This window comes from Chelonia mydas, chromosome 2 (genome assembly GCF_015237465.2).
Source record: "Chelonia mydas isolate rCheMyd1 chromosome 2, rCheMyd1.pri.v2, whole genome shotgun sequence".
NCBI classification, from domain to species: Eukaryota; Metazoa; Chordata; order Testudines; family Cheloniidae; genus Chelonia; species Chelonia mydas.
In genome coordinates, this window is record NC_057850.1 from 142898779 (window position 1) to 142914780 (window position 16002).

A 16002-nucleotide genomic window follows, 5' to 3' on the forward strand; every position below is an offset into this window, starting at 1 on the left:
TCCTTAAATTGCTTAAGAACAACATGTAATTTTAAAATCTTTATAAAACTCTCAAACTAAAATGTATTTTCCTTGGTCTGCCAAAAAAAGTTTGTTCATCAAAACCATTATCTCTCTGCCAAATTTAAACTGTCTACTTCCTCCCGTTTAGGTATTAGCTGCTCAAAAAAATATATATATATATTTTTAAATGGATAATGGCAAACAAATTTCTTTGGTGATTTCTTTTTGCTGCTTTTGTTTAAGAGCCAAAATATTTTTGCTGATGCATTCCAAATAAAATTCCCTCAAGGAGAAACCAAGCCTGAAAATTTTTAAGCCCATAAGTGAATATTTGAGAGAATTGTAAGCAACTGGAAAAGACATTTACTGTGGAAGCAGGAAACCTTTGCGATAGAGAACTGACATGTATGACATCTGTAAATAGTTCTGTAGTTTTTTTATATTGGTTTTAAAAACTGTACTGTGGTCACAGACAACCTTCATAGCACATGCATATGTGCATCTTCAGAGCTCCAGTCATAAGGCTCTAATATCGATAACATGATTTGTTATGACAAGTAGCCGGAATATATAAAGTTTATTTGCAATTTTTGGAAACAAACCCCAAATTTCTCATACCATAACAGTTATAATACATAAGAACTAATCAGGCAAAAGTGTCTACTATATACCGCTCCAGTGGGTATAAGAAACTCAAAGTACACACCCTAAAGAAACCAAAGTGAGTGAAATTCTGCTGGTTTCCTTGTTTGTCTCAAAGAACTAGCAAAAATAGATCACTCCTATGCAAGACAACAAACCAACCTGTGGGTCAAAATATCCAAAGATGATCTGCATTTAAACTCTAATATCTACCTCTATGTTCTCTACATGTCACCAACCATCTCCCCCTTATGACTAAGGCTATGACCAGATGTTTGGGAAATTACTTAAGTACTAGGAAGAATTATCCGTGAGGACATAATGTGCTCACAGACAGAATGAGACTTCATCCTCACTGAGGAAACAAGCACACATTCAGACTGCACACACCTACCACAGCATCCCAAAGTACACACATTTCACCACGAATAGAAAGAAAAAATAAAGTGTGCGTTAAAGGCTTGGTCTATACCAGGGATGGGCAAACTACGGCCTGCGGATCGTGTCCAGCCTGCGGATTGTGTCTGGCCCATCAGAACTTTTAATCCGGCCCACAAGCTTCCGGTGGGGAGTGGGGTTAGGAGCTTGCCCCGCTCTGGAGCTGGTCCCATCCCAAGTGGTGCCCCCCGCAGCTCCCATTGTCCGGGAACTGCAGCCAATGGGAGCTGCAGGGGCAGCGCCTACAGATGGGACAGCACGCAGAGTGTTTGGCTGATGCCATGCCTCCGTGTAGGAGCCAGAGAGGGAACATGCCGCTGCTTCCGGGAGCTGCTTGAGGTAAGCACCGCTCAGAGCCTGCAACCCTGAGCATGTGTCTGTTAACATCATTAAGACTTGCATTTTGATGCTGCATTCTAAACTCTGTGGCAGATTTATTTAGATTAAAATGGTTGTTTTAATGAATTAAGTAGGAAAATAAATAATTAGTAAAGATGCCTCTGTCTTATTCATTTTTATATTAGGTTTCCATCTAGGTAAGTGTGGGAGGCAACCTATGATGGGATTAAACACACTTACTGGATGTTTTTGCTACCATTATCAACACTGAAAAAGCGCAAATTCTGCACCAAAAAAAAAATTCTGTGCACAAGATTTTAAAATTCTGCAAATTTTGTCAAAATAACTCTACATAATCATGCCAGTCTCAATTATTTTGGTAATTTATTCCAAAATACCTGTCAGCAAGTATATCTGTAACAATACTGACACACACAAAAGTCTGCCCAGGAGTAGAGAATTAAAGAAACCCCTATGATAACCCAGTTCCTATTTCTCTGCCTCCTCCCCACCCTACCCCAGAGCCTAGCTGGCGGGGGAGTGGGGGACGGGGAGGGAGGAGAGAAGGGAAGAAAGGGGGTCAAACACCCAAAGCCCCTCCCCCTCAGAGCCCAGCCACGGAGCCCCCCCAGAGCCCAGGGATCCAGAGGGAGAAACAAGCCTGGGACCCAGCATCAGGCTGTGTGGAGTTTAATGCGTGCCGCTGTCTGCTTCCCTCAGGGCATGCAAGGAACTCTAGCTCCCACTCCCTCCTCCTCCCCCTGGCAGTGTCTTCTATGTGTGAGCTGGGCTCTGCTGGGTCCAGCAGCCCCTAGTGGCAGCCAGCAGCTCTGCAGCCCATTTCTGTGGGGGAAGGGAAATTCTGCATGCACAACATTAATTTCTGCAAAATTCTGCATTGCGCAGTGGTGCAGAATTCCCCCAGGAGTAAGACTACCATTTCAGGCTTTCTGCTGGTTTACAAAAACAAAATAGCTTAATTTACACTGTTTAATAACGTGAACACAGGTTTTGGAACACAGTATTGCTGCAATGTGGGGAAATTCCTTGGCACTGTAGAGTACATGGGGTCTTGACTTTTTCCCATAACTGTCTTTCAGTTTGCAACATATTTAGCAATCAATGGAATATTCTATTAAAATGCATATATTCAATAAAAAAGTAAGTATTTTACCAATACGAAAGATTGCTGACAGTCAAAACCAGTCAACTCTATCAAAACAAGGAAACTAAAATAATTTACATTATAGAAAAGCCACAATGAAAAAAGTAAAGAAGGAGTCATAACTTTCTTAGCAAATAGAAAAAGTTACAGACAACAATTAAATTTGTGCTGTGTTAAACTGGTAGTTTAATTCTAAAAATTCACAGTTAAGCTACACATTATTGCCCTGCTTCTCAAGTGAAAAACAATTGCTGTCTTGGTAGCACAAGTTTTTGAAATTACAGCTTTACTTACTTTATATGTGAATGCCTTCCATGGTAAATGCGCAACTGATTTCATCTACAAGAAAAGAAATGTAAACATAATTTATAACAAAACTGAGAATAAGTTATAGATACTGAAAGCCAAAAATATCCCATTATAAACATTTAGACATACCTTATAATTCACAAACAGCTGGGGCAACATAAATAGGAATCCAAAAGCATATACCCCTGAAGAGACAATATGAACATATTTTAAGATAAATCCACAAAGAGCAAGTAAGTATTCCATGCAAATTTATACACTTTGTGTTTCAGAGACATCTGTTTTCCCTTTTCATGTACACAAGTCTCCTTAACATTAAGAGTACGTTTACACTGAAGCTGGGAGTATGCTTCCCAGTTTGGGTAGGCAGACATATTAATTCTGTTCAAGCCAACGTGCTAAAAATAGCACTAGCTCAAGCAGAGCTAGTGTGCGTCTGCCTAACCTAACTGGGAAGCACGCTGCCAGCTGCAGTGTGAACGTACCCTAAAGGGGGGTGCACAAGTGCAAGATACACATGTAATTATCCTCACTCTGTGGTTTACTCCAGTGCAGTGGTTCCCAAACTGTGGGTCGTGACCCCAAGTGAGTCGCAAGTTTTTTAATGGGGTCACCAGGGCTGGTGTTAAAACTCCCTGCTGCCAGGGGTAGAAGCTGAAGCCCAAGCCCTGCTGCCCGGGACTGAAGCCACCACATGAGCAACTTAGCTTCACTTGGCCCCCTGTGGAATGGGGCCATAGGCAATTGCCCTGCTTACTGCCCCTAAACGCTGGCCCTGATTCTAGACTCTAGAATCTAGAGTAATAAGGACACTGGTGTCATGTAGTAATTTTTGTAGTCGGAAGTGGGTCGCAGTGCAAAGAAGTTTGAGAAACCCGGCTCTCATGGACTATGTTCTATTTTAACACTATTTTAAGGTCTTTTTTCTTCCCTTTTGCTCCTCTATTTGACTGCTATCGTTTTGGGATGCACAGCCAAATCATGACAACCCCATATCACACTGTTACAAAATCTGAGATGTCTAACTTTTATTTTGAAACACCACCTGTAAAATTTAAAAAAAAAAAAAAAAGAAATCTAGGCTAACATTTAAAAAAAAAAAGGAACACACTGAGGCTACTAAATCCACACTCAGGCACCTAAATAAGTGATCTGATGTTGTTTTTTTTAAAATGTTAAGCACTCAACACCACCTACTGAAGTCAGCCCAATTTTAGGCCATTTTTGAAATTCCTGGCCTTAATATAAAGAAAAGATAAGTATATGTATATTTGAGAAGAAAATACATAGATACTCACCATTCACAAAGCTGTTAATCAACCAAGAATACCAGCTAAAAATAAGAGACAGTGTAATTATTTTTCCTTTTCTTCCCCCAAACCAAACTGCAACACTAAACTGACAATACCTGTCAGAGGTCATCATCTTCTACACAATGTTTTAACATGGAAGAGAATGAAGTTGAGCACTTCAAATTTGCCACTTTTAAAAACAAAAGCGACACTTCCTTCACATCTGATTAACCATTTTAATTTGATAAGATTTCAGAGGGGGTGTTTTGCTGTATTCTGAAGAGCTTTTAATGTGACATGCAGTGCCTCAAGTGTCCCAGCACAAGCAGGGAGCTATATCAATGAGTGAATAATTTTTCAGGATTTTGAAAAACACGTTAATTCAAATTGGCTTTGAAAGGAATGCTACTGTACAAGGAAAACTCAGTAAAGGACCACAAACAATGGGTGAAGCTGTCTCCTGGTCCTTTCCCCATGAATACACTATTGGGATTCAGAGTAGCAGCCGTGTTAGTCTGTATTCGCAAAAAGAAAAGGAGTACTTGTCGCACCTTAGAGACTAACCAATTTATTGTTATTAGTTTGCAGATTATTCAAAATTGCAATTATTAATGAAGACAGAAGAAATATAGGATCTTACAGTAGAGATACTGGAAACATGGGAAATGAATAAAATGAGATTCAACTGGGAAAAATGTAAACTAACAACAACAGATGTCCAATGGAATGAGTGCATAAAGCTAGAAAAAAGTAATGCTACAGGTGATGAAAAGCAAATCCAGACTTGAGTTTGCAGTGTAATAGAGCAGTAAAAAGGCCAATGTGAATTTTGAGCTTAATGTAAAAGAACAAAAGTTGCTCTATCACACAGTGTGATTGTACAGATAACATTATGTTCCACTATGTTAGCACGAATATATTTACAGTGAAGTTTTGGCCTTAGTGAGATTTGATCAATTATTCTGTAGCCACAAAATGATTAACAGAATTTGCAATAGCCTACAAATGAAGTTAAACCATTATTAAACTACGGTTAGTTGTGCTGTGGTACTTCCTTGCTGATGCAGTTTTGATGAGTTGTCTTTTGTAATTTATTGTTCTAGGAAACGGCAAACATTGTCATTTTTCAACATTTAATAATGATTTAAATAATCTTCCGGTAATTAAGGAAATCCAAAAATTGTTCTTAGAAGCCTGCATATTTTTTCTTTATTTTCCCAGCTGAGACAGGAGCTCCCCTGTGCTAGGTGTTGTACAAACACATATTAACAGAAAGTCCCAAACACTAAGAAGCTTACAATCTAAACAGAAGAGACAGACAAAGGACATATTATTCCCAATTTTACAGGTGGGAAATTGAGGCAGAGATTAAGTGACTTGCTCAAGGTTGACATAAGAAGATTACAACAGAAAACTAACAGAGCTCAGGTCTTCTGAGTCCCAGTCTGGTGCCTTAAAAATCACAAAACTATCTTTCCTCTTAGGCGCATTCTACATTGTAGATACATCAGTGCAGTTGTCTCTAATCTGCATAGTTACTACATGGGGTCTACACTGGTGCAACCTAATCTGATAAAATTATTCTATTGTATTAGAGTAAGACTCACTTGACGTTGGTGTAATATGTCTCTATGTTAGGGTTTGCTTCATTAAGATTACATCTATGTTGTTACTGCAGTGCAAATTTCTCATGTAGACAGGGTTTAATCTTCAGATTAGGAAATGAAGTTGCTTTTTCATAAGACTTATATTTGACTGGATGTTAAAAATAAGTGGCTAATTCACAAGTTTTTCCAGTTAACCAGTTACTAATATTTCTATAAACTGTAGTGGGTTGAGGCTGGCAGTATAGGCTGGAGCACTCAGAACAAGTTTGTGCATGAGGAAGATCATTTGAAATATTTTTAAATGGCTCCTGGATAATTTAATTGGAAAGCAATATGGGTGCACTGACTTGCATTCTCCATTTTTGCATTCTTATATACCCACCTCAATATTTTCCTTTTTAAAAACATGGATTTAATGCTTGTGAAAAATACCATAGTGAAAGCAGTAGAGATAGAAGTTCTTTATCTACAGAAAAGGAACTGCTCAGAGTGTTATGACAAGCTTCGCTAGACCACCAAGACAAAAATCTCAATCTTTAACATTTAATCCAACATAACGTAGGGAATGGCCAGCCCCTGGAGATGAAGATAGTTCAGTCTCAATGTCCATTCAATCCTTGACCTGTCCATTGAGGTGACTACGGGTGCTTGTAAGCTAGCGGGCAAATTCAGCAGAAATAAAACTGCAGTAATAAGCAGCAGGAAAAAATCAGAATGAGTTAGCAAAAGCAAACATAGCAAAAAGTTTCTCTAAACTGGGTTTCATCCAGAACTCAGCATATAAGTGTGGACCCCTGACTTCCCACTGACACGCTCTCCTTGTCTCTCCAGCAGCCCTTCTTATGGCTCTTCCTATCAGTAAGGAATGAAGTAAAAGTTAACTTCTTGTGTACTGAGAATGAGGTAGTACACTTCCACCCAATATCACAGACCCCATAACAGAGAAGATGGCTGTAATGTGAATATCCCTAAAAATAAAACCAAGACTTCAAACAGGTTGTTAGCCAGCAATTTCCAACCACTACCTACCTACCTGACTGATCAAATACCCCTTAGGGCAAAAAACTTCTGCAACCCCATTATCTCACATCAATTAACACCAAAAAAGGTCAACTGCTGGAAATGACCAACCTTGATTATTACTACAAAAGGTTTTTTCCCCCCTGCTCTCCTGCTGGTAATAGCTCACCTTACCTGATCACTCTCATTAGTGTGTATGGTAACACCCATTGTTTCATGTTCTCTGTGTATATAAATCTCCCCATTGTATTTTCCACTGAATACATCCGATGAAGTGAGCTGTAGCTCACGAAAGCTTATGCTCAAATAAATTTGTTAGTCTCCAAGGTGCCCCAAGTCCTCCTTTTCTTTTCACCAAAAAAGGGTAATTACAATTGTTAAAGGGGTGATTAACCTTTAATTAAATATTTTATAACAATTTGTAGCACCCTACCTTTTATATTTCACATTCAGAAGAGAATAAGCTGCACCTCCAATACACAGTGGATATAGTAAATAGGACAAATATTTCATAGCCTGATGATAAAAAGAAGACAGCTTTTTTCAGTTAGAGTCAGTATATCCGTTTGTTTTGAGAGAGATTTTTCATGGGAGTTAGTTGAATCCACAATATCTGCAGGTTCTTTATTTGCATGCAAAGTAAGTTACATACCTGTATTTCCTGAGTTCTAAAGATCTACATCTCAGTTGATTCCCTCGCTTGAGTGTGTTCCCAATGCAAGACAAGGTGTGAACTCCTTTAGTTCTTAGTTTCAGACCATTAGGCTCCTGGGGATGGGTGGAAGGCAGTGGGAGGAGGGAGACACAGGGTGAGGAAGACAGAGGAGCGAGTCCCAGGCCAGCCATTTACACAGTGCCTAAGGTGCCATCTCAATGTACCATGGTCAGCCCCTGTCACGCCAGCAAGTGAAAAGCCTCCAAACACATTCCAATTAACAGAATAGTTAAAAATCAGAAAATTTTACTATCCTCAAGCTCTGTGAGGATGAGAGTAAGGGGTAATCCACTGAGATGTACATCTTCAGAAAGTTACTTACTTACTTGCAAGTCTGCTTTTCAAGAAGTAATAGTTTCACCAGATTCCTACGTTTAGATTGTGCTCCTATTGCAAGACAGGTAGGAATTCTCCTAACTCTGAAGGTTTTTGACCCTTTGCTATATACCAGTGGGTGTATTTCATGTATAGATCAATTGCCAGTGCTTTAGTACTCTCTCGCACTGAAGTCCCTTAATTAGCAGGAAGCAAAGTTTCACAACAATATATTTTTTGCCATATATGAATACTTCAGTCAAGCTCTTAGTTTTAAGACTATAATTTGATTAGGCACTTATTTATTTCCCCGCTGTAAGGTTAAAATGGGTAATTACATATTTTTAACTACCAAATTTGAAGAAAAAAGTAGCTGGTGAAAAGGAATCTAACATCTTCAAAGAAGCAGAAATACAGATAAATACATTTACTTTCTGTAAAGAAATATCATTTCACTTGGATTCCTAATCTTAGACTAAAATGCTTGAATGAAGTCTCAATTTTTTCAAATTAGAAAGGAACAGAAGTTCTCTAAAACAGTTTCAGATCCAAAAGAGTTGCTGGTAACTTCACAAATCACGTCACTAAAAAAGGAGGCAAACAGCCAGCTTACATAAGAGGACAATGCAGTTTGCATGACAAGCAAGACAAATGAAAGAATATTGTCTTTTGCATTATCATTAAGTTGAGATGTCAGACCACACATGAACAAGATGCTTCAGAATACATTCATACAGTCCCAGTAATCAAATATAAAGCACCAGCTTAAGAAAGCAAAACCACCTTCCCATCTGTTTTGGGAGAAGACTACCTTCAGATTAAGGTGGTGACCTCCATCCAGAAATCAATGGTATGTCTACTCTGAATCTGGGAGTGAGTTTCTGAGCCTGGGTTAAGAGACTTGTGCTGACAACGCTTGTGCTAGTACGCTGAAAATAGCTGTATCGATCAGGGGTCTCAAACTTAATTTACCTTAGGGCCAGTGCCAGTCCTTAAATCCTCCCGGCGGGCCAATAATGTCACTGAAGATGGTGTTCAGAAAAGAAAACATGTATACTCTATTTTTTATTTCAAATTTCTTAGAAATAAAAAAAACTGTCATACAACTTTATACAATTCTTCGCCTGCCAGAGAGTTTTTAGTGTTTGCCAGACACCTGGCAACGCTTCAGTTCTGTTGATGTTTGGCCTCAGTGACTGAGCAGTTGAAACCTTCAGGATTGCAGCAAGGTGCGCATCAGATAGTTGTGTTCGGTATTTTGATTTGTTTATATTCATTGTGGAAAAAAGTGACACTGCCTCCATGGCTGACTCTGCTCAGCAACTAATGATACTGCCTCCATGGCTGACTCTGGCCGGTGACTAGTGATGGTATATCTCTGTCCCTCTCCCACAGCCAATGGGAGCTGCGGGGGCTGGCAGCTGCAGCAGTCTTTGCCGGCAGCAGGTCTACATGGGTTTCTCCTCCGCGGCCCGCAATGGGGAGGTTCTCGGGACACAGATGGCCCGGGACTTTGAGATCCCAGGTATAGATGCTGCTTTGTTCTTGGGGCTCGGTTGCAGCTCGGGATCGCAAGCCTGGGCAGTGGGGTGGGTTGAGAGACCACACTGATCTTAACACAGCAACATCTAACACAGCTATTTTTAGAGCACTAGCATGAGCCCCACCAGGATAAGTCTGTAGACATGGGCTGCATGGCTTGCTCCCAGATGCAAAGTATACACAGAGTCCCAGGCAAGGCTTGCCAAATGAACATTGGTTCCAAGGATAAAACAACCCTAGTTACATACTGGGAAAAGAGTTCAGAGGAAAAAATATAGTCTATTTCCTGTACATATTAAGAAACAAAACGTGCACAGGAGTGCAAGCATCTGTCTGTATTACTATATGAATGACTGAGCAGATTTAGCAAGTTTTCCTACATGTACTAGTGAATGTGTTTTCTTTGTAAATAAGGTGGATGATAAAAAACTTCAGAACCAATGTCTTCGCTTATCTAAAATTCTGACAGCAAGCAAGTCTCAAAGGCTTGTTCAGGACGGGTATGAGACTCAAACTGATTCACAGATTAGATTCATACACAACACCAGAAGGGACGATTGTGATCCTGTAGTCTGACCTCCAGGATAACACAAGCCATAGGACTTCCCTGAATAAATACCCGTTTGAACTAGACCATATGTTTTAGAGAACCATCCAATCTCAATTTTAAAACTGCCAGTAACGGATAATCCACTACCACCATCGGTAAATTGTTCCAGTGGTTAATTTCCCTCACTGTTAAAAATGTCTGTCTTATTTCCAGTCCGAATTAGGATTGACCAAGACTACAATGAACATCTGTTACACTCTGTAGACACTCCCTTCTACACGCAGTTGAGAAAGGTAACATACTGAATGACTGCGATTGTCTGAGCCTCTCTAGCATTACAGCAGACAAGTTGGTAAAACCGGTTCTAGAGACAGTTAATCTATCTCATGAATCCATACATCCATTATGATGATGCCCCATCTAACAAGACTATTGAAATGTAGTCTAAATGATGAGAAGGCGGACAATGTGTTGTACTCAGTAATCAGAAAAGAATCCTGGAAAGGAGCTGGTACAATATCAGAGGAACTACTGTAGGCCTTGCTGGAGACCTAGGCCTGGGTAAAAGTATGAATCAAAGGAAACTGTGAACCAAAGCAGACCTTGGTAGAATAACAGAACTAGGTATCAGCTAATCAACTAAGCACATTCCTGAGAAGATGGTACAGGAACATATAGACCCGACATAGGAAAAGGAGGGAATGACAGGATAATGGATGAGGATGCTTTGTTCGAACTATCAGGTACAAGGCATAAGGATGGTAACTAACAACATCTGGAATGCAATACATAACTTGTTTTGATCAATGTAAAAAAAAAAAAAAGAGTAATAAGAGAGGTATATTTGTATTGGCCTAGAGAAAACATTATGTTAATTGAGTTGATACCTTGTCACTGGCATATACCTGTTAATGTACCTGTAACCAGTGAGCCGGGGCTCTGTTGACAATAAGCCTGGCTGAGCCTTTGCCACTGAACTGAACCTATGGTCTTTCTTTATGATTTACATCAAGGTCTGCTGAGTCAACATCCTACCATCTACACTGATACAGAAACATGGGAGGCTCAGGAACAACGGCACTAGCAAAAACTGCACCTGTATTTTCCATTCTGTTGTCCCACTTGAGCTGAGACCTGCATCTCTCCTCCTCCTCCTGATTTGGGTTTTTAAGTCTCAGAAGCCCCATCATATATTGTGATATCCCCAGCAAGCCAGTTTACCTAATGGCCAGCTCTCTCTCCAATGGCCATGACACTGTTTTTACCAGTGATCACACAACTCTCTCTCAGCAGAGTGCATTTTAAGGACATAAAAAGTATACAGAGAACTCATTTTTAAAAGTCCTGATATGCTCACTCACTATACCAGGACTCACTCATCAATCTCTTGGGGCCTTAGTAAGACAGTCTTCCAAACTTTCAGCAAGGATTGGAGTCCCCCTACAACCTAAAATCCTGTTTACTGAATCAAAAGGAAGACAGCATCCCTGAACTCAGCCTCAATATACCAAAAAGCCCTTTTCCTAGTATTTGGAAAACCCAGTCTGAACCAATATATTTCTCCTCCGCGGCCCGCAATGGGGAGGTTCTCGGGACACAGATGGCCCGGGACTTTGAGATCCCAGGTATAGATGCTGCTTTGTTCTTGGGGCTCGGTTGCAGCTCGGGATCGCAAGCCTGGGCAGTGGGGTGGGTTGAGAGACCACACTGATCTTAACACAGCAACATCTAACACAGCTATTTTTAGAGCACTAGCATGAGCCCCACCAGGATAAGTCTGTAGACATGGGCTGCATGGCTTGCTCCCAGATGCAAAGTATACACAGAGTCCCAGGCAAGGCTTGCCAAATGAACATTGGTTCCAAGGATAAAACAACCCTAGTTACATACTGGGAAAAGAGTTCAGAGGAAAAAATATAGTCTATTTCCTGTACATATTAAGAAACAAAACGTGCACAGGAGTGCAAGCATCTGTCTGTATTACTATATGAATGACTGAGCAGATTTAGCAAGTTTTCCTACATGTACTAGTGAATGTGTTTTCTTTGTAAATAAGGTGGATGATAAAAAACTTCAGAACCAATGTCTTCGCTTATCTAAAATTCTGACAGCAAGCAAGTCTCAAAGGCTTGTTCAGGACGGGTATGAGACTCAAACTGATTCACAGATTAGATTCATACACAACACCAGAAGGGACGATTGTGATCCTGTAGTCTGACCTCCAGGATAACACAAGCCATAGGACTTCCCTGAATAAATACCCGTTTGAACTAGACCATATGTTTTAGAGAACCATCCAATCTCAATTTTAAAACTGCCAGTAACGGATAATCCACTACCACCATCGGTAAATTGTTCCAGTGGTTAATTTCCCTCACTGTTAAAAATGTCTGTCTTATTTCCAGTCCGAATTAGGATTGACCAAGACTACAATGAACATCTGTTACACTCTGTAGACACTCCCTTCTACACGCAGTTGAGAAAGGTAACATACTGAATGACTGCGATTGTCTGAGCCTCTCTAGCATTACAGCAGACAAGTTGGTAAAACCGGTTCTAGAGACAGTTAATCTATCTCATGAATCCATACATCCATTATGATGATGCCCCATCTAACAAGACTATTGAAATGTAGTCTAAATGATGAGAAGGCGGACAATGTGTTGTACTCAGTAATCAGAAAAGAATCCTGGAAAGGAGCTGGTACAATATCAGAGGAACTACTGTAGGCCTTGCTGGAGACCTAGGCCTGGGTAAAAGTATGAATCAAAGGAAACTGTGAACCAAAGCAGACCTTGGTAGAATAACAGAACTAGGTATCAGCTAATCAACTAAGCACATTCCTGAGAAGATGGTACAGGAACATATAGACCCGACATAGGAAAAGGAGGGAATGACAGGATAATGGATGAGGATGCTTTGTTCGAACTATCAGGTACAAGGCATAAGGATGGTAACTAACAACATCTGGAATGCAATACATAACTTGTTTTGATCAATGTAAAAAAAAAAAAAAGAGTAATAAGAGAGGTATATTTGTATTGGCCTAGAGAAAACATTATGTTAATTGAGTTGATACCTTGTCACTGGCATATACCTGTTAATGTACCTGTAACCAGTGAGCCGGGGCTCTGTTGACAATAAGCCTGGCTGAGCCTTTGCCACTGAACTGAACCTATGGTCTTTCTTTATGATTTACATCAAGGTCTGCTGAGTCAACATCCTACCATCTACACTGATACAGAAACATGGGAGGCTCAGGAACAACGGCACTAGCAAAAACTGCACCTGTATTTTCCATTCTGTTGTCCCACTTGAGCTGAGACCTGCATCTCTCCTCCTCCTCCTGATTTGGGTTTTTAAGTCTCAGAAGCCCCATCATATATTGTGATATCCCCAGCAAGCCAGTTTACCTAATGGCCAGCTCTCTCTCCAATGGCCATGACACTGTTTTTACCAGTGATCACACAACTCTCTCTCAGCAGAGTGCATTTTAAGGACATAAAAAGTATACAGAGAACTCATTTTTAAAAGTCCTGATATGCTCACTCACTATACCAGGACTCACTCATCAATCTCTTGGGGCCTTAGTAAGACAGTCTTCCAAACTTTCAGCAAGGATTGGAGTCCCCCTACAACCTAAAATCCTGTTTACTGAATCAAAAGGAAGACAGCATCCCTGAACTCAGCCTCAATATACCAAAAAGCCCTTTTCCTAGTATTTGGAAAACCCAGTCTGAACCAATATATGTAAATCACCCTGGATTTTCGTACTTCTCTGGAGCTGATTACAATTCTCAGGGACTGTAGTAATCAGTCCCTACTGTTTTTATTTCTTGGAGGAGCTGTGGTAACCCTCCCCACATGGGGTTGCATACAATGATTAATAAAACATTCATAAACTTAATACAATATGACAGGTTTCAGAGTAGCAGCCGTGTTAGTCTGTATTCGCAAGAAGATAGGGAGTACTAGTGGCAGCCTCTCCTCATAAGTCATGCGTTCCAGTCCCCTAACCATTTTTGTTGCCCTCTGCTGGACTCTTTCCAATTTTTCCACATCCTTCTTGTAGTGTGGGGCCCAAAACTGGACACAGTACTCCAGAGGAGGCCTCACCAGTGTCGAATAGAGGGGAACGATCATGTCCCTTGATCTGCTGGCAATGCCCCTATGTATACATCCCAAAATGCCATTGGCCTTCTTGGCAACAAGGGCACACTGTTGACTCATATCCAGCTTCTCGTCCACTGTAACTCCTAGGTCCTTTTCTGCAGAACTGCTGCCGAGCCATTCGGTCCCTAGTCAGTAGCGGTGCATGGGATTCTTCCGTCCTAAGTGCAGGACTCTGCACTTGTCCTTGTTGAACCTCATCAGATTTCTTTTGGCCCAACCCTCTAATTTGTCTAGGGCCCTCTATATCCTATCCCTACCCTCCAGCGTATCTACCTCTCCTCCCAGTTTAGTGTCATCTGCAAACTAACTGAGGGTGCAATCCACACCATCCTCCAGATCATTTATAAAGATATTGAACAAAACCAGCCCGAGGACCGACCCTTGGGGCACTCCACTTGATACCGGCTGCCAACTATATAACGAGTCATTGATTACTACCTGTTGAGCCCGACGATCTAGCCAACTTTCTATCCACCTTACAGTCCATTCATCCAGCCCATACTTCTTTAACTTGCTGGCAAGAATACTGTGGGAGACCGTGTCAAAAGCTTTGCTAAAGTCAAGGAACACCACGTCCACTGCTTTCCCCTCATCCACAGAGCCAGTTCTCTCGTCACAGAAGGCAATTAGATTAGTCAGGCATAACTTGCCCTTGGTGAATCCATGCTGACTGTTCCTGATCACTTTCCTCTCCTCTAAGTGCTTCAGAATTGATTCCCTGGGCACCTGCTCCATGATTTTTCCAGGGACTGAGGTGAGGCTGACTGGCCTGTAGTTCTCTGGATCCTCCTCCTTCCCTTTTTTAAATATGGGCACTACATTAGCCTTTTTCCAGTCGTCCGGGACCTCCCCCAATCGCCATGAGTTTTCAAAGATAATGGCCAATGGCTCTGCAATCACATCCCCCAACCCCTTTAGCACTCTTGGATGCAGCGCATCCGGCCCCATGGACTTGTGCTTGTCCAGCTTTTCTAAATAGTCCCAAAGCACTTCTTTCTGCACAGAGGGTTGGTCACCTCCTCCCCATGCTGTGCTACCCAGTGCAGCAGTCTGGGAGCTGCCCTTGTTCGTGAAGACAGAGGCAAAAAAAGCATTGAGTACATTAGCTTTTTCCACATCCTCTGTCACTAGGTTGCCTCCCTCGTTCAGTAAGGGGCCCACACTTTCCTTGACTTTCTTCTTGTTGCTAACATACCTGAAGAAACCCTTCTTGTTACTCTTAACATCTCTTGCTAGCTGCAACTCCAGGTGTGATTTCGCCTTCCTGATTTCACTCCTGCATGCCCGAGCAATATTTTTTTACTCTTCCCTGGTCATTTGTCCAATCTTCCACTTCTTGTAAGCTTCTTTTTTGTGTTTAAGATCAGCAAGGATTTCATTGTTAAGCCAAGCTAGTCGCCCAACATATTTACTATTCTTTCTACACATAGGGATGGTATGTCCCTGCAACCTCAATAAGGATTCTTTAAAATACAGCCAGCTCTCCTGGACTCCTTTCCCCCTCCTGTTATTCTCCCAGGGGATCCTGCCCATCAGTTCCCTGAGGGAGTCAAAGTCTGCTTTTCTGAAGTCCAGCGTCCGTATTCTGCTGCTCTCCTTTCTTCCCTGTGTCAGGATCCTGAACTCGACCATCTCATGGTCACCTCCTCCAAGGTTCCCATCCACTTTTGCTTCCCCTACTAATTCTTCCAGGTTTGTGAGCAGCAGGTCAAGAAGAGCTCTGCTCCTAGCTGGTTCCTCCAGCACTTGCACCAGGAAATTGTCCCCTACACTTTCCAAAAACTTCCTGGATTGTCTGTGCACAGCTGTATTGCTCTCCCAGCACTTATCAGGGTGATTGAAGTCTCCCATGAGAACCAGGTCCTGCGATCTAGTAACTTCTGTGAGTTGCC

At 41.3% G+C, this 16002-nt stretch overlaps 1 protein-coding gene across 4 annotated transcripts in view; it reads right to left on the reverse strand.

Moving 5' to 3' along the window:
• The window catches only part of CLPTM1L (CLPTM1 like), a 108546-nt gene that overhangs the window by 7497 nt on the left and 85047 nt on the right, over positions 1 to 16002 (reverse strand). For 3 of the 4 annotated variants that reach the window (XM_037893381.2, XM_037893383.2, XM_037893382.2), the window contains 4 exons: positions 7249 to 7331; positions 4195 to 4229; positions 3026 to 3081; positions 2882 to 2926 (listed from right to left, as the gene is read on the reverse strand). In XM_037893381.2, coding sequence (XP_037749309.1) covers positions 2882 to 2926; positions 3026 to 3081; positions 4195 to 4229; positions 7249 to 7331 — 219 coding nt within the window. Of the gene's footprint in view, positions 1 to 2881; positions 2927 to 3025; positions 3082 to 4194; positions 4230 to 7248; positions 7332 to 7467; positions 7584 to 16002 lie in introns of those variants that run through there. The other variant, XR_005224467.2, reaches the window with a different exon arrangement.